General features: G+C 40.1%; 2 protein-coding genes across 2 annotated transcripts; both read right to left on the minus strand.

Annotated features, from left to right (window-relative positions):
* Positions 1-963: 963 nt before the first annotated feature.
* Positions 964-16,573, minus strand: TMEM184A (transmembrane protein 184A). The gene is made up of 9 exons (XM_053470745.1): positions 16,452-16,573; positions 8,504-8,758; positions 5,025-5,190; positions 4,386-4,476; positions 3,924-3,999; positions 3,580-3,671; positions 2,696-2,865; positions 2,262-2,459; positions 964-1,333 (listed from the first exon to the last, which is right to left on the minus strand). The coding sequence occupies exons 1-9, from the start codon at positions 16,455-16,457 to the stop codon at positions 1,077-1,079; spliced, it is 1,311 nt and encodes a 436-aa protein (XP_053326720.1). The 5' UTR covers positions 16,458-16,573; the 3' UTR covers positions 964-1,076.
* A 2,573-nt stretch (positions 16,574-19,146) lies between these two features.
* PSMG3 (proteasome assembly chaperone 3) lies at positions 19,147-20,130 on the minus strand. Its single transcript, XM_053470746.1, has 2 exons — positions 19,791-20,130; positions 19,147-19,630 (listed from the first exon to the last, which is right to left on the minus strand). Exons 1-2 carry the CDS (start codon positions 20,004-20,006, stop codon positions 19,478-19,480), a joined length of 369 nt encoding a protein of 122 aa, XP_053326721.1. The 5' UTR covers positions 20,007-20,130; the 3' UTR covers positions 19,147-19,477.
* Positions 20,131-27,485: the final 7,355 nt, after the last annotated feature.

Genomic DNA, 27,485 nt, shown 5'->3' on the forward strand with positions numbered 1-27,485 from the left:
GCTGCTTCCCATCGAAATCCATTTCCATGCATGTGCATGGAGGGCTGAATAGACTCCGGCCTGCAGTGTTTGCAGCTGAAACCCCCCCATGCATTTGGAGAAAGAGGCAATGAGGCATCATATGTATTAAAGTTTTAAACAATGTCTGGCGTGTCCATTTTAAGTGCGCATTCATCATTACCTCACTGACAGCTTCTGTTATTCCTGGACTGCCTTGTCCTAGGGACAGTCCTGCTTGGAATATGATAACAAATACCCCTAGTCCTCCCTTTAAAATTCTAACTTGGGAAAATAGCCACATTACTTAAACTTAATTAGTATTTCTGCAGTTTTATAAATGGTTTCTGTAAATGTTTTAAGTGACACGTTGACTAAAAGGAACAAATTACGCAGGGAGGCCCAATTTATATGGTATTTCTGTAATTCTACAGCAAAAAAAAAAAAAAAAAATTACACCATCTTAAATAACAAAATACACCCCCCCCAACAAGAAGCCCTCTCAAAAAATCCAGAAGACAGTATTAAAAATTCCTTGAGAATAAAACAGTTTTTTTTTTCAAAATTTGAATTTCGATCTTCCTTCAAAAAGAAAAGTCCTTAACGCTACGCGTTCTAGATGAGATGAAATGACTTTGACACTTTACTCCCATTTATAATTCAACTTCGCCGATCGGAGCGTGTGAGACGCATCACAATGTAAACCGCTTAACGACGACTCCAGAAGCTTCTTCGACCTTGGAGGCGAATGAGACAGTCGCCCGGATTTGGAGCTTTATAATTCCAATTGCAAAAAAAAAAAAATCAGAATTACTTTCAAAGTCTTTGGCATTGTTAGAGTATTAATAATAATAATAATAATAATAATAATAAAAAAAAAACAATGGATGTATTGTCATTATTAAAGATTGTGTTGATGAATTATACTCTGCGGTTGCTTCCCAACCTGAAAAAACATTTCTCTCTGGGAAGAATAATTGTTTTCCGTATTCAGTGTCCCATTCGGAATCTTTAGTAAACAGTAAACTATCGTCTATTTGTTTTGCGCAGTCCGCATTCCGGCGATCCCTCTCGGAACTCTAGAGTTCATCGTCCGAAACAATAAGCATCATCTTTTCGTTCTGCTTCCTTTTCTTGCCGGAGGGGGCGGCGGAAGAGACGGAAGCCGAGTGACCGTTCGTCTCCTGTTTTTTCTGCCCCGAGTCGTGCATGGACTGTTGGGTGTACTGCTGGTAAGTAGGTGAGAAGTTGTGAATAGCATCTTGAACGATATCATGAGGGCTAATGGTCTCTTTCAGGCCACTGGAGATACTCTGCATCGGAGCGATGTTGGCCGCTGTGGAAATAAGGTAGAGAAAACTCGCATGAGTCATCTAAACATTCTGAAGGACCGACGAAGTTGGTAACGCAACGAGAGGCCTGTAATGTCTTCATCAGGTCATCTTTCATTGGTTTTTTTTCAGAGCAGAAACATATCCTGAGAACCCACCGTGGGATCCGGTCAGAGCTCTACATAATGTCAAATCCCTTTAACCCCTTAAGGACAGTGGGCGATCCCTAAACCCATTGAAAACAATGCATTTTGAGCCCGTACGTGTACAGGCTTTGTCATTAAGGGGTTAAAAGCCGCTGATATTCAGTGCGATCCGATCCAATGAAAGATTAAGAAAGACATCAGAAATGTCCACAAGCAACGATAATTCATCAAGCCCTTTATTTGTGCTCCAGAGGCGTAAAAGCATTCTGTGCGGCTGCTCTAATGTCATAGAGATTTGCTACATTTTACAGAAATGACGGGACAATTCTGCAAACTGTGATCACTATCATGTGCCGGACACTTATGACTTTGATATATATGGCAGGAGCAGGGAAAAAAATATTTTAAACTTAATTAAAACTCATTAACCAGCTTCCAATACTTCTTTAATATTAATGAATGTTTTCTTTCTAGTTAGAGCTCCCTCTGCTGGTAAGTAGCATGTAATACTTCAGTATGGACGTTGTGTAAATGCGGTAACTAGATGACCACCGTTTGTGTTCAGTCCCTTTAATCGATGTGTATTATTTGAGTATTGGGTGGTTAGGGCCCTTTTTTAGGTTTTCTGTCACGTCTTAGCGGCATGAACACTGAAGTTTGCAGCCTTCGAATGGAGCATAATTTATAAAAAAAAGCACTTAATTACATTAAGCGGACAGGTCACCTGCCACCGCAAACAGGTTTGTGCGTTGTGAGGATGGTTTACATCATTTAAAGTTATTCTTACCTGTAGAGTTTTCCTTTTTTTCCCTGTAAACCTGGCACGTGAAGGCATAGCGCAGAGCAATGGCTGCAAACAGCATCTCGATGCAGATAATAAAGTTTTGCCATCCTGCGGCCACTGTGCCCGCTCCGACCGTGTTGTTGTTGATAATCTGGACCTCAGGGATGACACCGCATCTTTCCAAAATAGCCAAAAGCATTCCTTTAAAGAAAAAACAGGAGAGTCAACAATCAAAAGTGGAGGAGGTACATTTGGGGAGCACTGGGGGCCAAACGTGGCCCTTTTCAACTTCCACCAGCACAGTCTCAAAGTTATTAGAACTTGCTATCGATATTGTTTTTATCTAAGAGTCCCAGAAGACATTTGCAACCCGGTTTAAGTATTCTCCTATGTCTGCAGGGGTCCTGCTCTTCTTTAAGAATGACCATTGCACCCACCTTGCCAAAATGAAAGGAATATGACCGCTTTGATGGTAAGAAACTTGAGGACCGGTTCGAAGGGACGCAGGAGGTCTTTTGTAGCAAAGTAGAAGAGGAATAGTGCGTAAAGCGCCAGACTAACAGAAAAATTGTAGATGATTGTAATGTACAGGTAGCCACTCTGAACACTGCAATACAGAGAAACGTTGCGTTAGACATAAGACGTGAAACGTGAACGTGATCATTTCTGGTGAACGACATAAACCATAACACATTTTGGGCCATGCTTTCATTTAGGGTCACTCTGTAATGGCCCATCATGTTAAGCTCCAAGGTCCTTTCCGTGATTTTAAAAAAAAATAACCCCTCTCTTGTGATTTCCTAATCTTTACTCCAAAGCCACTACCTTAAAAAAGTAGAGCAGCCCGGCCAAAAGCACCGGTGGGACTTTAAACGTCCTAAGGTGCCTTCAAAATCTAGCCCCCCTTTACCTATACTGGCCACAACCTCCCCTCCAATGGCAGCCCTGCATTTAATTGTCCGTATGGATAGGCATCACCTAGGGGTAGTATGACCAACCACAATTCCTGAGAATCGCAGAGTCTGAACATGAAGAACATCTGCGGAGCTACCTGATGGCTCCACGTTTACAAAGAAGACCTAGTGGTAAGACTACAGCAGACTCCAACAGGGGTAGGCAGCATGCGGTTTCGTGGCAGGCGGTTCACTAAATGCTTATGGGCACCAGTGACCACACAAGCATTGTCATGGACATCTAGCCTATCTATGCTTGCTACAAACTCGGTCGGATCAACAGTAATGTCGAGAAGCCACTGGAGTCGTGGCTGGGTTGAAATCAGCAGAACTTTTTTATGATTTGTTATTATTGATACATTTCTTACTTAAAGTCTCCATCGCTGTATTTCCCAAATGCCTGTAGGATGATTGTTACAACAGCCATGATGGGTTTTACAATACAGAACTGCAGGGTCGCCTGCGAAAAAAATCATAGGGTATTTAAGCACTTTCCAACCCATTTTTGTAAAAATTACAGTGCACATCTGCGAGTAATTCGGCTAGCACCATTTATACATTAACTACTGCCTTGGCATTGTGCACCTGCTATGAAAATGCATCAATAAGCAAGTAGTCAAAAGGCACCAAATCTGTCACTGTGTGAAATTGTAAATCTTTAGGATTTAAAATCTAAAAATCTTTGAATATATAGAGGTGTACGAACACTTGCCTGTTTGCAAAACCGTAGGAACCCAATTGAGTAGGACATTCCTTGCAGGCAGCAGGTTCCGTAATAGCAACTGGACCTGGGTCGGAGAAACGCAGACTTAAATAAACGAGGTAACGAGCCCATTTAACGTTTTCAATAATAGGCAATGGCTGCGAGGATTAAATGTTAGAGGCCCCAAAATTCTTACCGTGCTCCATAATGGCTTAGTTAGCGTGGATACCGGTAGCGTTTGAGGCCAAGTGCTTGTGACGGCCGGGGAATGGCCAAGTTAGTGAGATTTTAAGAGTGGGAGGCCTTCTAAAGCACATTGTTTTCTATGTTAGTAGAGTCTGGGTTATGACATAATAACTTGGAGCATTTTGTCTTAATGACAATGGACAATTACAGGAGCAGAGAGAAAGAAGCGTGCAACCGAAAGACCCTCTGAACCACCATCATATAGCACATGCCTGACGTTCTCACCTTACGGGTTTCCCTCGAATCTCGGACATTATGGCACTTTCTCCACCGAGATACTCAAAGCAGAGGCTGAGAAAGCTGTATATGACGAAGGCTGTGGACATACAAGGGGAATAATCAGAGATCTACCAACTGCATCAGAATTTCACAAAAGTGACCAACACGGCCCAGTTTCACAATGGAATAAATTGGCAAATTCAAACACTTAGACCTTTTGAGCAAACAAATAAGTAATCTTTCAATTCCCTGGGGTGTTTAATTAAAACCTCCTTATTGTCTTGGTCCTGGGATTGTCCAAGCAAGGCCTACTGGACCAGATATGGCCACCAAGGAATTTACACAGCCTTAATAGGACCTGACACTTCTAAAGTTTGAAATCCCACCACATTGGTTGTCCAACTGGTACCCAAAAGAAGGAAAAGGTTTTTTGTACATCGCTAATCCTGTCTGAACATATCTGTTTAATATTTGCCCCCCCATGGCAAGATGCCCTTTTATTGTGTTACCGATTCCCACGCGTTATGATCCATGAACAAAAGGTGTCACTCTCTGCGTGGTTGGAAATTGGGCAGTTGCCTCTTTTTTCCCCCCTATGGAAGAGACCCCCTTTCCCAGGCACAGCGAGGAGCACTCGAGTCTCACCTTCATAGCAGTCTCTGATTGAGTCAAAGTATACATAAAACTGATCGTTGCCAATGAACAGCAGACTGAGCCACGAGTCGAACGAGTATATCGGAACAATTAACAATATCCGGATAATATAACGCTGTTCGTTAGGGATCGTGTAAAATCGTAGGTGAAGGTAGATCTGTAATGAGAAACAAACGCAACACTTATTATGACTATTATATATATATATATTATGTATATGAATTAAAGCAGTCCCTTCCACACCCTACATTCTATGGTTCTATACACTAAATAATCCATTTGTATCTATCTATCTATCTATCTATCTATCTATCTATCTATCTATCTATCTATCTATCTATCTATCTATATAGTTTATACACACACTCTATGTCCCAATACTTTTGACCATATTGTGTATATATATATATATATATACTAAGCTAAGTATCTTCCACAAAAAAAACACCTCTCCACTGACTGCCAAACAAAACAGCGTAGATTTTAGTTATTTTTTAGAATTCCATTACATTAGACACGGCTTTGAGGTCTATCTGTAAATGACCCGGTGAGCAGGTTTTCCCATTACTGGCGTCTGAAAGTAGCCGCGCGCAATCGATGTGTCCAGGTTGGAGTTAACACTCGGGAGCGAAACGTCAGGCGGTAACAGGACAAGGGTCATTTCCCTGATCAAACATAATTTGTGTCCGTGACAGATGGAGATATCTCCTAATACACGACAACACGGCTTAGGAATGAGTAATAAGCAATAAATATTGTACTCTCAGCTTTTCTGCCCTGCCGCACATGTTCTAGAAATGATATTATCTACACATAGATTAGATTAGTATCGGCCTCCTTCCTCGTTTGGGTAGCAAAGTGCAGCTTTGTGAAAAAGCAGGTATTATAAAAAAAATAAAATAAACAATATTCTTAATTGTGAAGTAAAATATTCTACCGACGTTTCCAGTACCAGATGCCCTCCAACCTGGTCAGTTCTAAAACTATATATCCTAAAAATCCTGTCTTTTCCCCATATTCCTTATCTGCGTTTTCCACTTTGTTTCCCAAACTTATCTTTTTATCCGGGGAATACAGAAAAAGAGGTCAAGTCGCACAAGCTTTCAGGACATCAGAGACCTCTTCTTCAGATGGAATTCCATTTGAAGAAGAGACTTCTGATGTCCCGAAAGCTTATTTAACGTACTTATTTTACTTTGTTGGCCCAATAAAACCTCTGCCTTCAACTCAAGGCTCCATTTTCTTTTGGGTTTTTTCTCCATTTTTCTTACCCTAAGTCACCAGCAGTACAGACAGCAGTGAAGTGGATTTGGCGGTCATGCATACTAACACTTGGTTCTTCACGCCAGGCAGGTACACGACAATCATAAAATGAAGCCATTACAAGTGTGGCAGCTGGGCGCGTTCCATTATCAATATTTGTATTTCCACCTGCGCCAGTCCTTCGGCGTTTAAAGTTTCGCAAGGCACTGGTGAAGTGACCTCAACACTAACTAGACACAATGACTGCTTCCTCTCCTGCAAGGCTTATCTAAACAGGGTGGACAGGAAAGCCGACAGCAATATGCCGACGTAACGCCATAGCTTACAATTTAATTTAGCGCTAACACCCCCTTAGATAGAAATAGGAGTGGGACTAGGCGGGAAACGTGCTGACCAGGGTCCACCATGGACTTGAAGGGGCAGTCTACTGCCCCAACCAGCCTCACTGATACTGAATGCAAATTAAAGTATTTAGTAAGTACTTTAATATGCATGTTTACCTAAAAAAAAGCCTGTGCACTGACTCGCTGAAGCCAGTGTTGGCAGTCGCTGGAGGTGAGTATCAGCGCTCAATGGAACGCACCTCCTGCAAGGAAAATGATGGAGAATGGAGAAACAGAGAGGATTCTGATGAATCCTTCTATGCATTTGCAAGCAGAAAAAAGTAACATATAATGGTTGGAAAGTACGCCATTAAAACTGGAAACGCCATTGCTTTGGTGAGTTGCGTAACGTTCTAACAGACGTATAATTACATCTAGTAAAACATGATTTGGTAAGTATTTCTTTCCCATGTAAAGAAAGAAGTGACATCATAGGATTTAAATAAAGAATTAACCTGGAATTATGACTCGTCTCTGTATAATCATTACCTTCGCTTGCATTTAAATCGATGTGTCATGTGGAAGTAAAATAAGCACATGACTGTTACAGTAGCACAGGGGGGTAAGGCCAAGGGAGACTCCTCTCGTGGAGTTTCCATAACTCATACTACTTTAAAGGTAAAAGCACAGTTAAAACAACACCTGTATTTGAGTATAGTAAATCTTACAAAAATAATATAATCTTATAATATAAAATAATATATATATATATAATATAATATAATAATAATATAATATATAATATATATCTTGAAATATTAAATGCTTCATTTAAACAGTAAATAAATATACAAATCCAAATACATATACAAATAAATATACAAATACATTGGATATTAAATTATGACAAAAATAAAAGCTTTTTAAAAATTATTTTAGGTGATTTAGTAATTTTTTTTACCGGTCTAACAGAAAAAAATGCAACAAAAAAAAATATTTTTCTTGTCTTTTTATAAAACGTACCCTTCAGATTTGATAAAAGAAGAAAGGAAATAGATAAGATTTTTACTGGCTACAGTATGGAAATAAAAGATCCAAATTTATCTTTCCATGTTATAAGCAACTGAGAAATAAATTGACTTATTTTGAACTACAGAATTACTGTTGACCTGCTAATAAACCATTTGGTTGTCACACACAAAAGATCCCATTACACTCACTTCATTTAAGAATGAAATTATCGTCTTCAACAGAACGCAGAAGACGGCTCCTTAGAAAACCTTAGGTCGCCTATTCATGTGAATAACTATGCAGAGGAGCTTGCAATTGATTCCTTAACCATGATTAATCAACATGGAACAAAGTCAACTAGCTAAAGCTGAAGAGAACTACATTTATGTGGCTGTCATGGTCTGTTTTTTAGGTCTGATACCTAGAAAGGAAAGCCAATATCATTGATGATGATCAAAAGGTGGTTCGTGGCAAAGTCATAGTAAGCGGCTGTGATCTTCAAGTTTTACACCATTGTAGAAAGGCGCTGGACCCAAAACTTCCACTCCTACTCCTTAGCTTTTAATTAATAGCAATCTTAAATTCATAGCATAGAACTGTTGTAATCCTAAACCTACACAAAAAAGTGCATCATCTGGAGACCTACCAAGGTGGTCTTCAGAACTGCAGGTGATCACAAACTTTGAAAACCATGGCAGAGAATATTTTCAAATGCTAATGTGTGGACCTCTTTATGTGTCAAATAACAAACAATTGGAGGTAGACATGAAACCACTCATTTCTGGGAAATGGGAAAACCATCCCAGCTGGTGGCATCAAAGTCCTAGCTCCTCACTTTATCATCTCATAAAGCTCTGATGAGGATGTTCTTACCTGGTGGCAGGTTAGCAGAAGGGCTGTCCAGACGAACACTCCAGAAATGCCTTTAGCAGAGGCTGTTGTTAGAAATAATTGGTCGCCGACTTTAGAAGAGTTCTCAGAAGTCCTAACTTCAGGTCCACTGTCCACGTCCAAACTGTACATATTGAGAAGGCTTGGAAGTGTTGATAGTCCCAACGTTTGACTAATTGTGGGAAAGGATCCATTCTCCTCTGTCGTGGAAGACATAACAGCAGTAGTGCTATTCATCTGCATGGAAAGAGACAGAGATCAAAGGTAAATACAGAGGCATCGGGGAAGACAGGAAGGGCTCAGAGATTAGAAGAAAAAAAAATGGAACGGAGAAGTAGGAGGAGTTCGTAGAATTCTACAGCAGGACAGCTCCATCAAACAAACCGTAGAGGATATTTTCAATGCAAACAACCTTTTTGACCTAACTGAGGATCTTTTCAACGAAAAAAAAAAAAATCATTATAAAAAAATAATAAAATAAATTATAAATATGAGATTTCATATTTTTCAAAATCTGCCATAAGTAAATACCTCGATACATTAGATTTTTTTTGTACATGAAGTTTATATAAAGTATCAGATTATCCAGAAGCAGAGTTTTCCCATCTAGACTTCTCATTTTTCCCACCTGTTGTAGAATCTCAGACTGGATATTCATTCATTGTGCTTGTTAGTCATTAAGTGACATCATCGTTTTTTAATATAAGATTAAGCGTTTCACTCTAGTTTTGGATGCTGGTTTCTTAACCTAACCCTACAGAAACCCACTATTTATGCCAACACGCTCAATATTTCTACTGGAAACCACAAGCTTTGTTGAGTGAATTGTGAAGGATCTGCAGATAATATTTTCCCCCACCTTCCTTTTAAATGTTGTTTATCAGTTCCAGCTTTAGACAATTGTGAGTCCAACGGGGTTGAAGGTGCCAGGGATAGTCACTACCATTTTCAGGGGCTGTAAATGTTTAACCAACATTCGGGAGCCTGCCGTGGTGTTAATTTGGTTTACACCTCAGGGATCTGATCACACATTTACCAGCAATTCACGAGGAAAAAGAGAGCTTTTGAATAGAGGTACGCAGCTCAAGTGAGTTCAGAATCTTACTTTCAATGATCCCCTCCGAGCATAGGAGGAAACCTAACGGTGTCCCCACCACCTGCCCCACCGTCTGCCCCACCACCTGCCCCATCAACTGCCCTACCACCTGCCCCACCACCTGCCCTACCACATGCCCCACCACCTGCCCCACCACATGCCCCACCACCTGCCCACCTGCGTTGGCCAACATATCGGACACAGCTGAAAGAACCTGATGTGTTATTTTGGCCTGGCTCCACAAAGACAAGGTATGAGAGGTGAACAAAATAACTATCGCAGGAGGATTATATTAAATAACCGTGGCAAATAGTTAGTAGAATACATTGCTCATGAAAGCTACATCTGAAAGCTAAAAAAAAAATTCACATGATGTATGGTTGTTTTACATTTTTTATCTATTTATTTTATATTTATATATATTTTTGATAAGACATATTTTTGCCATAATACTTTGTAGTGCTGAGTAAAATGATTTACATATTTTTCATTATTTATACTTATATATATATATTTTTTTTTATTTCTCCGTATGATCCGGTCTCATAGCCGGCTTGCTCCGGTTGACGTTAGCAATTTGATTTTTGTGTGTGTGCATTAGGCAGCCTTATTTAATAGTAATTATAAGCCTATCGCACATTTTTGAGTCCGATCTGGTGCATACTTGCTTTTTTTCCTCATTATTTATGTGTGGAATGCCTTTAGCAGGATCTCCCTACCTGTCGCCCAACACCCATCAACACTCGACACTCAAACACAACCGTTCGCTGCGACATGAGGTCAGTCTGTGACACGTTCCCATTTACAATGTTAATATTTGCCACATTTTCTGCTTGGAGAACATTCTTTGTTATGTATTTAACCCCTTGTGAGCTAGCTGAATGACCTGCAACGATACCTGGGAACTTTCTAAATGAGCTGACTCTTTAAATATTAACCCTTTAATAGTGCAAATGACTGTAATAGCAGTCATGGAAAACTTGACTTGTGATTATTCAAAGATACTAAAAAACATATATATATAAATGCCACTATATATATATATACATATATATAAATGCCACTATATATATATATATATATATATATATATATATATATATATATAGTGGCATTTATGTTCGGCGTTGACCTTGGCCTAACCTAGGTCAGCCCCACCAATTGCCCTCTCCTTGCTGCCTTCCTTATGGCTGAGCGCCGGCATGATCCACCACCCTCCTAGGCCAGAATACACCACTGAGTAAATCTCACACAAATATGACACTTATAGGAAAAATGCTGGTTGTTCCTCTTTGAGTTATCGGAATGGCTACATTGCATTTTTTTGCTATATCAGGTTACAGAAGACAGGAATTTGTTTTGGTGAGAAAACCGGCTGGAGCCTGAAGCAGTAATGTCTGCTTCCACACTCAAAGTAGAGCCCTTTAACCTTAAATTAGATGACGGGGTCATGGCTGCTAAAAACGTTACTGCCGGCGCCTCATTTTTTCAGTGTAACACAGAAGTCTGCAGATGTACCTGACGTTATATAAATCATGTTTACTCCGGGTCCTGACACGCTCCACTTCCCACCCATTTCCCCTTTAAATGGAGATGTTTCCCGCGATGTCAGCGGGAACGCCCACGGACATCAGCAGGAACGCCCACTGACATCTGCAGGAACGCCCACCGACATCCGCAGGAACGCCCACTGACATCCGCAGGAACGCCCACTGACAACAGTGGGCTGTCCTGGCCGTGTTCCACAGGGGTACCCTCCAGGTGGCAGGAGCCCACAAGTCTGTCATGTCGGCATTCTCAGTAAGTGTACAAAAACTGCCCATTTAATGGCGTCTACTTTATAGGAAATAATGTCAAATTACGGGTATTAAGTGTTCAACTTCCGCACCATCAACTTTTTGTTCTATACACTTTTTTCTTCTACCGTAGATCCACTTGAACAATACATGCCCAGCCAATCAGGGAGCTAAGCCTTAAAAATAATCGGAATCAGGAAATTCCTAACACACACATTCTGTCACTAATTAGAAATAACCATTCAATGCATTCACGTCTTCAGATAAGCTTCATTAATGTTTGAAGGAAAGGTCTCCTCCAAGTCAAGTCTGATGAATATTGCAGCAGCCACTGTCTGTAACTCATCAACTATCATCTGTGTCAAAGCAGGAGATGTCTCGTTTCAGCTTTTCTGCTGTGAGTCTCACAGAGGCACAAATGATGAGAAGAAGTCAGTAAGACATCGTTGAGGAGGCAATTGATATTATAGGAGCTTCAGAACGGGAGCATGCAGCGAGTTTTGATATGAAACAGTCCAAAAGTTTAAGCACCACCAGTAACATTTGTATTAATAGTGACATCACAACAGAGTTAGCAGTGATTTCACTTTTAAACCCCTTTGTAACTCCTCCTCTAGTTTGAAAGAGTCAGAAGAACCAAGCTGTATAAATGCATGCGGAACCTGGATATGACATCATTATCCAACTCGTTCACTCGCGACCACACACAGCATCATCTTTTGGGTGACTGGAAGGAGGTGGACGGCACAATGTCCCTGTTTGGAGTTTCACCATTGCTTAAGAACTTTGCCAATGTAGCAAGAGCGGCATACGGAAGATAGATATGCTAGATCAAAATAGGAAACGGATTTATAGTCTTGCTAAATACTGGTAGATCATGTCAGTCTATTACGTAATCATCGGCGGCACCATCATGTGATCATCATGTGAAACCGTGTCATGTTTCTTGTTTCTACAATAACGACATCAAAGATCAAAGTATAAGCAGGTTTACTGATATGATAGCTGCCATATAATATATATATGTGCTCAATAAACTCTCTGTAGCAGATACACCAAAACGCGCCGGAAAAAAACAAAACATAACGCAATTACAGTAATGGAACACCAATCAACACCATGAACTCCACCAAGCTGGCCCTGCATAATGCATAGTTCAATCAGTAAGGTGAGGACCATCTAGACTATTCTTGGAGCAGAAGCTCACTGGGGTTGAACCTTCCTGATGTTAAGTGAAGTCCGGGATATAAACTGCAGCTCTCCTGTAAAACTCTCCTTTTCGTGAATAAACCCAAAGTTAAAACTGTTGGTAAAAAAAAAAAACCTGAAACGAACAAGCCAATGAAAACCTGATAAACCTTGAAGCCATTTGGAGACCCACAGCGTTCTGCACGCTCTAAAACGTAATTGATGTCACCGATAGAGAAACTTTATCTTTTAGGACAACAACTTCAAAATGTATTGGCAGAAGCTCTCTAAGTGATATCGATAAATACCTGAGTCCGCTTTGAAGAAGATGTCTGGAGATTGATCATCTCATTTTGCTACATTTGAAACACAATCAATCTAAACGGCATTTAACAAATGTGCGGAGAGCGCCCCAGGATCCTTTTAATTGTTATTTATGGTATTTTGTATCTTTCCAGACATTGAAAGATCAGGGCGGTTTTTGAGACGTCCGCTTAGAAGGTATTGGACCTCAGACAGGGGAATGTGACATTTCGCACTGTCAAATATGATTAGAAAGAGGACAAAACTATGGATTTTTCCATTGTTCAGGAGCTCTCATTCATGTTCTGATACACCTCCACCTGAATTATTGTCATGCCTGCGCTTGAGGACTTCACCCTTTCACACCCAGAGCGTCGTACGCTAGTAAAGCACTCAATCATGCGCCGAGACAAAGCGGAAAAGGGAGACCTTATTGACTTTTCGCTGCTCCAACAAGCATGACCAAGATTCGCACATACATTCTTCTGTAACAAAAGTGTGCTAACAGGTTGTGTGTACTTTTCGGGTAAATAGTGAGGTCTTTAGGTAGATGGTGGTGACTTTTACCCTTTAAGCACCAGTAGGGTGGAGAACACAGTGCATCGCACTCACGTTGGAGTAGATGTTCAGTAGATGAAAAAAAGATCCATCGTGGCCGGAAAGCCCACCGGCAGTAGAAATAAATGATGCTACAGCCGTAAATGATTCGCACCATTCCATCTCAAGACATCACAAAAGGAGGGTAAACAGAACACACCTTACATGCTTCACGTCTGCAGACATCTTAAAAGGTTAACTCGCTCATATGGGTTAAGCCATTAAAGGGTGCGCTTCACTAATGGCTGAGAGCCAGAGATCCATCGCCTAAGATAGAGTCTTCAGTTGAGGTTGATACCTTTTATTGGGTCCAACGTAGAATAAGATCTCATCAACTTTTGGGGACTTTCTCACCAAATGGTCATAGAAAAATATATAGGCAACTACAGTAATGCTTGGCCATTTGAGTGCCCAAGGTGCAAGTAAAAATGTATTTATTTATAAGACCCACCTTCTCTATGGTGTCATGGCTACAGTTGGCAGATTGGCCATTTACAACGTGACATCTATGTGTCAAATTATAGGGTCATCGGCTTAGATGTAATGTTAGAAATATTTGAGTGTTATGTAGTGGATTAGTGGAACAGATGTCCCGCAGAAGCAGTTGTGGGTAATCCAGCTCATGTGTGGGACAGGCATGACTATCCAGACAGTTCATGGATGATAATGTCAAAAAACGCACAGACCTGATGAGCCAAATGGCTGTTTTCTGGCATGAAGTTCACTTTCTATTATCATAACTACATTTATAGTTGGTGTGTGATCTCTTTGTATGACCGGGCTCGACAGACCACCCTGCCGTCACTCAGTCCCTACCCATATCTTCTTTTATAGTGTTCTTGCCCCATTTTATTCACTCCCAATTCTGTTGGAATCCCATTTGATTTCTGCCCAACTTTCAAGTCTCCTCTACCTCGAACTCTACTACCTGAAGACCACAAATCGTCAGGAGTTGAGTGAACTTGTAACTGAGTGAGAGCACCAAGGATTCATTATCTCGCTCCCTGCAACTGAACGCAATGTGTTTATCCTGATGGCCGACATCATTGTTCAGGATCTTCTAACAAGTGAATGCGACACGGTCTACGCCTTCTAACAAAATCTTTGCTGTGTGTTCTCCTTCAGACATATAGTGCTTGGGGTTCAGATAATATACCTCCCGGAGATTATTATAGAGAGAGATATGGATATTCCATATAACCCATAGTCAGTTAAAGGTGATGTTCCACTTAAACATTAATTGCACCCTGTTGCATGATAAGCAAAAACTCCAGCGGATCTGTCATTTTATTCTTTCCCCAGCAGGTTTAATCACATAAAAACACACTTTTAAGAAGCTCTTACAGTTTCTATGGCAACAACCTATCGGTGGCTGTGTTTGCATCACATGACAATTAAGTGATCCCAGCTAAAAATATATACGAATGAGACAAAGCTTTAGATGATTAGAGAATTATTTCTAGGAATAATGCAAATAATACTAATAACAATACTAATATTTTGGGAGAAAAAAAGTGTAAGAACGTTTAAAAAGAAATTCAAGATTTTTTTTTTAAGATTTGGAGAAGCAAATCATTTTAAGATTATCTTCCTAAACATTTTTACATAAAAACTATGATGACATTTGTCTCCTGACACCCGGTGATGATACAGAAGGGAACAGGAATGACATCAGTGAGAATATGAAATTTAATAAATTCGCGCCGGTTCCCTTTGGAGGTTACCGGTCCTCCCGTGAATTTGAATGGACAGGGTTATTCTCTAAAGAAATTCTCACGGAACATTAAAGGGAGTTTAGGAGAAAAATCTGAAATTTGAAGAAGCAAGAATATATATATATATATATATATATATATATATTTTTTTTTTAAGAAAAAATATATTAAAAGTATAATGTAAAATTATGTAAAATCATATATTATTCAAATTTTTCCCATAAAGTGGCTTTATAATGCTGGATGCATTGTGCTTTTGGGGCATTTTCCTGCATTCATTAAAAAATTGCATTGTTTATAAGTGTCTTACAAAAAGAAAATCCTAAAGTTATAAAACACAGAGGAGGGCGACTCTGCGGATGTATTTTTAGAAGTAAAGTTTTAAGCCAAATGATGAAGTAGGATAACATTAGGCAACCTCGCCGGGAACGTAATCCTCAAATTAACAAACAAAGCCCAGACTGATGTGGCAGATAAACTCCGACAAGTCTTCCGAAAGTAACCGAGCGGCACACATGGCAGCTTTAACGCAACCTTATTTATTGCTGAAAGCACGTGTGGATAACACGAGTGTAAATTGTATGTCAGGTAGCTAGAATATCTCATACTTCACAACTGTCCTGCATTTCAAGGGACAGTCCCTAGTTTTCACTCGCTGTACCAGACTTTTGAATTATACTGTATCGAGGGTTTACTGTACTGAGGAGGTTGTAGATAAGTGGAACAGCATTCTGGCAGAAGTAGTAGGGTTAATACCGTAGGAATATTGGGCAGACTAGAATGGTTTGCATGTCATGAAATTCTATGTTTCTGTGTAATTCAGCATGCGTTCTGGAAACACTTGCTGGTTCTACCTTGCTATGTAACAACATGGGAGCTGGATATGACACCCAAGACTGCCTACTGCCCTATAAAAACCAACAAACCCACACAAGAGGGGTTCGCTGCCATACTGCCTCCCGCTGTACGGGGTTATGGCTTTTTTTCTGAAGAAATAAAACAATAGCTACAATTCTGTTAAATCAACAAACATTTATACTACACCTGATCACCAGCAGTATATTAGGTGCACATTTATGCGATGCTCATATCTAATATATATATATATATATATATATATATATATATATATATATATATATATATACACACAAATATATAAAAATATATATAATACTAATCTATAGATACCAGGGTAAAGTTTGCCCATAGTAGTTAGAATTCACAGGACATACCTCCATGATGTCACTGGTTACTTGCCCCTTGTCCTACTGCTGCAGATAGGGAGTCACTGAATGACCCCCCTCTTGCTTGGCTGACAGTCCAAAGCCCAGCGCTATTGCCCCTTTACTCTGTGATGTAGGGGCAGTTCCTGATCTCCCATCAGGCTCATTTAGGAAGTCCGTGGTTGTGGTATCGTGACTGTCACCCCTGCCTTTCTTCCTGCCTGGGCATTATCTCCGCCCTCTGTGTATCTCCCCCCCCCCCGCTCTGTATTACCTGCTCTGCAGGACTTTAATCCCGAACACAGTCAGCTGTCTCCAACACTTACCTGTCTGCGGCCCCGCCCACACGCCGCAAGCCCCTCCCCTCTAGTAATATTATTACATTCACAGGGTTATACATCCAGAATTATCACATCTATACACACTCTATCAAATAATCATATGCAGCCACAATTCCCTGTATTGAAATAATGTTATTTTCTTCTCTTACACAACAAAAGCAAAATACGCAACAATAACACACGCACATATATAAATATTTTTACAATGTATATATATATATATATAAACACACACATATATATATATACTTACATACATACCAGAACTATAAAAGTATTTTCTATATATGCATATAAATATGTTTTACATTTTATATATTTATATATATATATATATACATATATACACATATACATACACACATACATATACATACACACACATGCATAAACAAGATATAAGGTATACTCTATATATGCATATCCATATTTTTATTTTATATATATATATACACAAAAAAAATGTATACTCTATTTATGCATATATGCCACTTGCTAGGCTAGTGTTCCCAAGGAAGATGGCCAATGAGAGTGCTTCCCTGCCACTTATTGGCATCTTCAAGCAAAATTTGCATTGTCCAGGAGTCTGGCTGGAACACAGTAACGTCCCTTTAATGTAAACATTACACAATAAAGGGTTTTCTAAGCAGCAAGGTCCCCTCTTTTTGCACGACTGCCCTTTAGCATAATTGAAAAAAAAGCACATTAGCTTAGAAGCGTATGTATTGACTTTACTGACTCATTTGTGCCTGAAAATGAATAATCCAGAAACCCAGATTAAAAGAAAAATAGCTTTTTTCTAACCAGGGAACGAAAGTATAAATTCTATCATAAAAAACTTCCTCCACTGGAGAAACCAAAGTTTTACAACTCTTTTTTGGTAAAAATGTACTTACATTCTCCGCAACCCTTTCTTTATTTTCTTGTATAGAAGTTATGGAATCTAACAGCGCCATATTACATTACTTATGGTTAGTTTCCTTTCGGTTAGTTTTCATTCATTCTACCGATTTTCATTGATTATTTAGAATGTTTATCCTATTCATTCTGCGATGTAAGATTAACGTTTTCTTTGTACCATACTGTATATGTTACATTGGGGGCAATGAGATATGTAGACTGTATAAGTCTCCATGCAGAATCTATTGTTCTGGATGAAATGCAGAAGAAAAATAATAAATGATCATTTCTAGAAAGCTTTTTCGGAAAAACTGATATAGATACCAAATAACATACAAAATGATCAGAGCATGATTTTTTAGAAGTACGATAAATAAGGTTTATTTACCGGAATTTACTTTGTCGACTGAACTGGCAAGTGTATCATGCAGAAAACTAAAAAGAAACCCCCAACTTTCTGATAATTCTGCATTCCAATAGGCCAAGGTCGGAACTACACGTATCTCCCCCACTGTTAAGACCACTGGGTTCATATGTACCCCTGACATATAGCAGACAGGTAGCCCTCACATTTACATCAGGTTAGGTCCACAGAAAAAGTTATGTAATCCAAAATTGTGGAGGAAACACATATTTTCACAGATCACAACTGTGATACTAGCGTGGTTTAAATGTAATGGGACCTGGGTTAGTGTCAACAGAAAATAATAAGGAAAAGATAGTGTGATGATACTTGAGATCAGGTGTAAAACGAGGTAATTTATGCAAGAGTGAATTCCTATTCTTTCAGTTAAATAAAATATATCTATGTTGCAAGTACAAGAACTTTATCAGGAAATGTACGCATATTTCCTCTGAAAATACTTTACATTGTTAGACAGATCATTGATCTTCAAGCTTTTGACCGTATTCTGTTGTTTCTTCATAGTTCTCCAAAGCCGGGGCAATGTTTGCTATTCTGTGACACGGTGCATTTTGTAACCATACATGTTTGCGATACTCAACATGCTGTTTGCGGAGTGCCTTATCGAGAAGCGTGCAAGACCGAGTAAACAAAAAGTTGGTTTTCTTTTAAGTAATTAAGATTTCCATGCGGCCGAGTTTTAACATCTTATCTCCTCATTGCTCCTTTATATTTACTTAGTAGCATTACCTGGTATGTGCGAAATTAGCTATTTTCAATCTGTGATGAAACATAGAATCTGATAGGAACTATTCGGCCCATCTACCTGTTTTTCTGGATGTAAAGACTCAGACCTTAATCAGTAGTTGGTCTCGTCTTAGATTCAGGAGCCATAGGCCATTTGCCATGTATGTTTTAATTCCGCTGTATTAGCCTCTACTAATTCTACTTCGTAATAAAAACAATATATATATGAAATAAGTTTATTGAAACCGTGGTGAAAAAATAAAGAGGAGCTGTCTTCAACAAAATAAGATTAAATAAAAAAAATGTGAATAAAAGGTCTTTACATTTTACGTCAATCCTTTTGCGACATCATAAGCAAATGCAGAAACAAATCAGCCAATTGGTAAAGAGATATTTTGGTTTAAGACTTTCACCCTCAGCATGGATGAATTCTGTGGCAGTTGGTGGCAACAACATAAAGGGTTGATTCTTCATCTTGGAATCAATCACACCTGCTTCTGGAAGCTGAGCTAATAAACAGAGCAGGCCCCCCCTGTGTTCTCTCCATGAGTTTGTTATCAGTTCTACCCTGGTTGTAAATTAATTGCTTCTTTCTATGCAATGTGCAGTCATTAGTCCTCCCATAGGTGAGAAAACACCGGTTATCACCAAACCTGGCAGTTTTTTATCATATCTTTCACTGTTTTAATACTCTCCACGCTTTTATCTTTTAATGCAAGGGCCAGCAGGATTGGTTTGTTCTTAGATTCTTCAGACACAAAGCTAACCAAGTTCTTTGCAAAAACATGGATCAGAGGCTGTGGCAAAAAAAAGACAAAAAAAAAATGTTTAGTACATACATAAAGACGATTCATGGACAATATTAGAAAACAAAGAGACGCTGAGGGAAATAGCGACACTTTTGCATCTTCCATAAATCATATACCTACACAAGTCACTTCCAACCACTAGTCTTACCTCATCTTGTCCTAAAAGCACTTTGGTGGTTAACGAGGGTTTGCCAAGATCACCAGACACCATGTTTGGAGATAGAGACACCAGTGTTCCCATTTTTCCATACTGAGTCACGACAACCAGAATGCGATCACTAAATGCAGAGCAGACAACTTGGGTGTAGATGCCATTGACAGTTTCTTCTGCTTTCTTGGAGGTTACAGCGGGCTTTACCTCCATGGTAGCTGTATCGGTTCTGATCAATAAGAAAACGAAATGTAAGGAAAAACACACGAAACTGCAACAACCACTTGAGTTTTACATGGTCAGCTGACTGCAAGAAGGAAATCAGATGCAATTAGAAAGCCTGCATTGTGAAGTATATATAAAGTACATACAATGATGTATAACAAACATAATATGGATCAGCTTGCAGGAATCATTCACATGCTCCACATGTGGAATCCACATAGACATCAACTCACGAGCAAATATGATTGGCTGAGCACGCTGATCAACATGCAGGACAAAACCACGCGTCAACCTCATCCAGTCCTTCTCCGTGGTACTTAAGGCTTCTAAACGCAAAGTTCTCACGCGTTCTTAAGCGGTGGAGAAAATCTGACATATCCCAAACCTTACAGTAAGCCTGATGGTTTCAGGAAGCACATCACTTATACAAGAAAATGGTTTCAAAGTGAAATCACAACCACACACGTCATTACGTATAGTCATGCGCAGTGTTTCTACTCCATGCTCCTTATGAAAAAAGTTTCCCTACGACGTAACAACGAAACAAGTATACGTACATCCTAAAGCATGTTCGAACGTTTGGTCCTCGGGACAATTCAATTTCAAATATGTCTGATATCACCAGTCCTGGAGCTGAACTTAATTATACTTTTATTTAACAGATGAACAAAAAGTCCTTCTGTAAAATAAAAGGGTGAATAATATCCACCCCACACCATTCATATTTGGGGCATTAACCCCCGGCTTACAGACAGGGTATAAATATTTTAATACTAAGAGTTACCAGAGGGTTGAGTAAACCAGCTCACTCCTCTATGGCACTCAACGGGTTAAAACTTAAAACAGTGCCAACACGTTTATGGGTCCGAAGGCTGAGGTGGAAAACAAACAAACCCGCGTATCCTCTACAGGCCCGAGGCCTGCCCTGCCCAGTACTACTGCCCCCATCCTCCAAAACACAAGCAAAATAAACAAATACCCCCAAATCTCCGCTCTACCCGGAATAAATATGGCAGACACACTCCTCCCGGATCCTCTCAACCCCGACAGCCGTCACCAAACGGACAGCGCAGAGACAACGTGTCAATAAAGCAAAGCGGAGCGCTTCCCGCAGAGCGTGTTGGGATTTGTAGTTTTTTCAGATGCGTTCTCCCGGCACCCTCTGCCTGAAACTCTCCGCTTTGCTTTATTGACACAGGCAAAAAGGAACAAACGCCAATGTGTGCGCTTCTGCGCAGCCACCAGTGGGCAACACACAAATATTAAAGCTGAAGGAACCCCTGGAAAAAGGAGCAGACAACTTTCCCATCACTCTTAGCCAGAGTAATTCTAATATTATTATATGGCTATTGGTAACAGCGATGGATTCATGAAAGTCAATACTGCGTTGTATGTTCTCCTATTAAAATTCCATTCTTGAGTGGTTCTATAGTTGCCAACTGTCCTGAATTCTCTTGATTTTTGTCCTGCCTCAGGTTGCCCCAGCCATTGTGTTAACTATTTGAACTTCGAGCAGCTGCACATGTGCAAAGTGCATTGGCATAAAGCAATCACTTCTCAGGTTCTCAGCAAAGATCAAGTGAGTACCTGTGAGAGGGCGGCAGCTCGGTCCTCTGGGCTTAGGGCTGAGTTAGCCCAAAGGTCACAGAGAGCCCCTAAATAAGGTGCTTGTATGGGTGCAGGTCACAACTACAATAAAAAATGTGAGGGTTACACATAACTTTTTGTTGAGGCAAGTGGAAAGTGCCCCAAGCACAAAAGAAGAATAAAACCAACTTACCAACCCAATTTTATAATGTATCTATTAATCATACAATTGCTATATGTGTGTTTTCACATGTAAACATGGTTTGTTTATTTATGTTTTAGCAACTACTCACAAGGTAGGAGAGAACACTGAAAGCTCTTCAGGACATACCTGAAGAAAAAAACAGACCCTTTAAATATTAAATTCCCCATCGCCTGCGATTTAATTAAACTGGTGGTTTGCTTGTATGCTTCTCGGCCTTTTGGCTAAGATCAAGTGTAGTCTCTCTTGTGGTGGGGAGGGATGACACTGATCCTCTGGCCTTAGGGTTCGGGAAAGCAATGGAACCCGAGGTGAAATTGCCCTGGCAGAAATGCTGGAGTCACCGTGTGTGGTATTGCACGCCACTGCACACGGTGAGCGCACGTTTCCACTGGCAGCCTTCCAGCACTACTCGCCCCCATGTACCATCAGGTCTTGGGGATGAGATTTATTTTTGAATCCGGCAGGCCAGAAATGGCCTGTCCTTAAATTATTTTTCTTTATTTATATAATCACATCGTGTGATCACGAGTGCCTATTAATTTGTCCCCCTTTTGAATTCACGGTTTTTTGAAATTCACGGCTTGACCATCACTATTCTTTGGCACACGATTTTGTCACTTCGTTTTTGGACACTGTTTTCTTTTTAAGAGGCAGTGAAGCCTGGACTTTGCTGGAGGAGGATTGGAGCCTTCTGGCCCTTTCCTCTCTTCAAGAAGGCCAGCAAGGAGTCTCACTCTTCCGGGTGAGACTCAAGATCCGACCCTCCCATGGGGGGGGTTGGAATTTGTCCGAGTTCTCCGTGAGGGAACTCGGTATCGTAGTCTGGTTTCTGCTGCCTTGTGCACAGAATGCGGCACCAAAGGAGCACGCACCTCGGGCTTCCAAAAAAAAAAAAAAAAAAGGTGGTTTGCTTGTACTTGATGTGTTCATTCTGGTTACCACAAGATGGAAGTAAAGAACCATGCAAGAAATAGCAATGCCGTTAGATTACTGTCTAGCCTAGGGTGGAATGTGAACAGGATCAATGTTCTTGGTTTCAAGCAGGTGGTCTGTCCTCATCGTCACACTAAGCATCTTGTCCGTCAATAATGCACGTGATCATAATAGTTTATATACTTTAAAGAATGTATAACATACATTATAAACTTTGGCTTTTACAATATTAAAATACAGACTCTTGCCCAGGGCAATCCATAAAAACAGGCACCGCTGGCACGCTGGTTTGAAACCCGGATGAATAATGTGGCTGTCTGGGATCCTAGCCAGTGGATAGCAACATATCAGAGTTTTTATATTCTATCTTTATCTGTGGCATGTTTGGGATTTTTTTTTCAGAAAACATGTCAGATATAAGAAAGATGGATTCACAGCAAAGAGTTGCTCAAAATCTCTCTGCCACCATCACCCTCATAAAGCTGGGTGCGCTGACACTGGGTACAGCCCGAGTCTGGCTTGGCCTGACAGAGATAACTTAAAGGCAGGAGCCTGAAAACTGGATGTTAAGATTGTAGATGTGTTACATTTGGGAAAGGTGACACATTCACACAATATAAGGGCAATGTTTGAGTTTTCACCACACAAAAAGACAGATAGCTGCTAAATAGCCTGCCCTGTAGTAGATAACTTCCTAAATGCATCTCAAATTTCTACTCTCTTGTGTTATTTCAGAGAACAAAATCTCAATTTTCACATCAGTATTATCCTATCTACAGCTATCTAGAACTGAAATAGCAAAGGAATGCCTTATACATAAAAGAAAAACAACTCCAGAGAAACAAATCAGCCATCATTAACCCTAGTAATAGGATAGCTCAAGAACAAGAGCATGAGGGGTCCACATTCTTACAAGAAGAATATGAGATGTTCACCAAGAACTTCATAGCCTGCCTTACGGTGTGTTTCCACTTGGGAGCATCTCAAACTTAATCTCTGTTGTGCCATAACAGAGGAAAAATCTTTCTTGTACAGATGAGGTTTGTCACGTGTTTCTGGCCTAAATTGCTCTGATGGGTGGGACAGTCTGATATGCTAATGAAGAGGTCTCATCTCTAATGGTGCAAGTGAGCAACAAAAAATGATGATGTCCCTTCTGAGTAGGCACCTTCCTACCGGGCAGGCTATTTTAGAACTGTCCGTTCTCAGTCTGAGATAGATCTTACATTTAGTTTTTTTCTCACCTTAGGCTATATAGGGTATGTCCAGGTGTGGGTCCCTGGCTCACTTCTCTTAAAAGGAAATCAGCGATGCTGTACTGTTGGGCCCTTGGCTTTCTTGGTTCTTTGGCTAAGATCAAGTGTAGTACTCCTATTGCGTAGAGGGGGGAAGCACTGATTCTCTGGCCTTAGGGCTGGGAAAGCAATGGAACCTGAGGTGCTGAATTGCCCTGGCACACAGCGAGCGCATATTCTCACTGTTGGTCTTCTTATACCTTTTTCTTTTCCTTCAGGGTAAGACTTGAAGATCTGGGCTGCCCTTGTAGGAACCCAGAATTGTATTCTGGGCTTCTGCTGCCTATGGCACAGAACAGCGCACCCAAAGGAGCATGCACCTTGGGCCAAAAATAAAAAAAAAAGTAATGTGTTTGTCGTGTTCCTCATGCAGAAGTAGCTATTATGTTAACAGAAATGTCTACCCTGTGATATTATATATTAAGGTGGTGGTGCTTTTCTCAAGTAGGTACTCTCATACGGGGTAGGCTGTTTCAGTGTTGTATGTTTTCAGTCTGAGATGTTTTGTTTTTGCTCACCTAATACATTTGAGTTCTTGCAGCAGGTAGCATTCAGTAGATGGCAGTATATGAAGCGCAGCCGTTCTTATTTAATAGAAATAAATCTAGAATTGCAATTACTGGAATATCCTGCTTCATGAAGTTTACATGTTTAATTATACTTCTCTTTCTGTTTTATTATCTATACGAGGAAACTGGGTTGAATATTTGAAGGCTGGTCGTTTAATATGTCATCTGCTGAAAAGCAAGTGTCCACTTGCTGAGTGACCGCGAGCAAAGACACACAGCTCTTCTCCACCAGTATACTCGTTATACTCGGTATAGCAGTACAATTCTCCACCGCTGTCAGGATGGATGAGAGGACATTCATAGCTTCTTCTTTTTCACCAGCACCGTTTAAAGTGCAAAAAGCCTTGTTTGATGAGTTGGCCTATCTTTGGAATAAAAAGATATAATATTAAGCCTGGTTCAGTTCTCCATCTCTTTCTGACTTTGTAGATCTCTTTGTGAAATGTAGAGTCTTCATAATGGTAACTAAGAGCAGCAAAAACCGTAGAACTTTCTGGTTTTCCCTTCATAGAGTCTTTGCTAATCATGCTTTAAACTAGAAGCCAGAGCACCTGAAAGTACTTTTATCCTGCGAACAGATCCGGATTTACCTTCCCGGAGAACATTTGCATAAATATCGCAGGTGCTTCTAACATCTTAAATAGCAAAGAGGAAAAGTGAAATATTTTGCAGCAGGAGGAAAGAGAAGATGAGAAAGCACATGGCAAGACCTGGATATTAATGGTCGAATGTCATGTCCACATGGTGACAAAGATCCACATGGTTAATGTGGCTCAGCTTCCACAATAGAGTTGGAATTAAGGTAATCAATTCAATAATTATGTTGGGAATCTCATGGGAACCTCTGTAATTATTTGCTTTCCTTTCAGTGTACACAATTGACATGCACAATAGAAATTATTTCTGCCCGGTGAAAACAATGGTCAAGATGGACATCCCAGTTGGGACAGAGAAACTCCTTGTTTGCCTCACAAAATATGCTTTGTGTTTAAACTAAAAAATATAAGTGCAAATCAACCAGATAGTCCGGGTCTAGGATAGTCCTGGAGACAAGTCTTCATATGCTGACACCTACACATGATGTCTAAATTGGACACTACATGTACTTTAAGGGGCATGGATGGGGTGTTCCTTCAGCGGAGCATTTGGTGACATCATGTCTTACATCATATAGGTGGCACATACAGGGACAACACAGTACTGGTCATCTAATGTGGGTGGTTTCAAGAGTGATGTCATATAAAGTTGGAGATTACGGGTTAAAAAGGGTTGTGTGACAGCTGTGACGTCCATGTCTTATAAGACTCCACAGGTGTTTTTCAAAGGAAGCAGCCTATCAGTGTCTGCTGCTGTGTCATGTGACCAATAAGCGTTCCCGGCCAAAATTATAAGCAATGAAAAATTTTATATGGTCAAAAAAAACAATTTCTAGGAAATATTTGGCCTTTCAATAGTACTGAGGATAGTGTAGCCAATCCCGTATATAGCCACAAAAGGGTTACATTCAGCAGTAGGTAAAAAAGCGACTTTGTGATACCTTTAACCATGCTGTACAAAGAAGGCGTTTTATTTAATACCCACGTTATTACTAAATGACATTACGTAGGTTTACATAGATCTGTAAAATGTAGAGTTTGGAGAAGGTGAAGGCTCCATTGTAACTGTGATTTAGAATAAATCCATGCACCAACACTACCTCCAAAACAGGGTTTATTTGTTACCATCCCATTTACATGATGGATCGCTCGCTCTTCTGACAAATGTAAAGAATGCCAGTACTATATGTGCTTTCAGGAGAATAGAGCTGGCTACTAAATTTTACTTGGAACAATACATTTATTATTTTGAACATTCCCCGAATGGCTGTTAAACATTAGCGGGGCACACCTGCAAACGAACCGCCATCGCTACGCAATGTGTTATGAAGCGCAAGAAAGATTGCGATCACATATTACCCTCCATCTGGCTGCCTTTCAGATGAATAATCCAAGTCCCCATTTCCTTGCCTTTTCATAAAAGCCTCGTTCTTCTCTCTGTGTGTGAAATTCTGCTCCTTGCGTCTTTTTTTCCCCGCAGGCTCTGCTTTTGTTTTTAATGCAATGTGATCCATCTATTCCCGGGACTCAGAAGAGACTCTGCAGAGAACTTGGCCTGAGAGCAGGGAGAGGCGCTGGGGATTAGGTTAGGACTCGTTACAATGAATTAACCTTCCCGCCAAATGATTATTGCTCGCTCCAACCTCTTTTATCCCGTTCAAGCCATAGCGTAATTTGTTTAGTTGTGTTGATCAGCTGGAGGTTAATTCAATTGGACGTCTCTTCTACGCTCATGCCAGGCTTTGCTAAGTGTCGCTTTAAATGCACGAGTCCCAAAATACAGTTTGTGAAACAGACTTCATCACTTGATTGTAACTCTGTATGGAGGAAGACCCGATCTCTGCAAGCTCCCGATGGAGTGAGATTTATCTAGACAATTAGCGGATGTGACCTTTTCTCCCTCTTTTTGATTGCATGAGAACACATTTGGACATTAACTACTTGATTTCAGCCGCATGCCAGCAAAATTAGTGTTAGAACACTTGCCGTTTATGAAAATGAAGCATGACTTCTGGTTAAATTGGTAAAAACGGTCTTTTTTTAATTCCCTGACTAAATAATACAGAATCTGAACATAGTAGGCATAGTGGATTTTGTAAAATTCACGGATTATACATATAAATGTCTCCAAATATTGCCAAAAAATGAGATATTTGAAATTGTATGTGCTTTCCCCCCCGACAAATTGCTTGAAGACGTTATCGTATAGATTAATGGTACTCCATGGGGCCAATGCTCATATAGGTAAGCACAAAAGCTTTTTCCACCCCCTGGAAAATACA

Source organism: Spea bombifrons, chromosome 7 (genome assembly GCF_027358695.1).
Source record: "Spea bombifrons isolate aSpeBom1 chromosome 7, aSpeBom1.2.pri, whole genome shotgun sequence".
Classification (NCBI taxonomy): domain Eukaryota; kingdom Metazoa; phylum Chordata; class Amphibia; order Anura; family Pelobatidae; genus Spea; species Spea bombifrons.

Coding starts and splice junctions, on each gene's coding strand:
- TMEM184A (XM_053470745.1), bottom strand. Junction 3,672..3,923: donor TCCTACGGTTTTGCAAACAG/GCAAGTGTTCGT, acceptor TTTTTTTCGCAG/GCGACCCTGCAGTTCTGTAT. Junction 1,334..2,261: donor AAAAAAGGAAAACTCTACAG/GTAAGAATAACT, acceptor TTATTTCCACAG/CGGCCAACATCGCTCCGATG.
- PSMG3 (XM_053470746.1), bottom strand. CDS start 20,006: ATGGAGGTAAAGCCCGCTGTAACCTCCAAGAAAGCAGAAGAAACTGTC. Junction 19,631..19,790: donor TGCTTTTAGGACAAGATGAG/GTAAGACTAGTG, acceptor TTTTTGCCACAG/CCTCTGATCCATGTTTTTGC.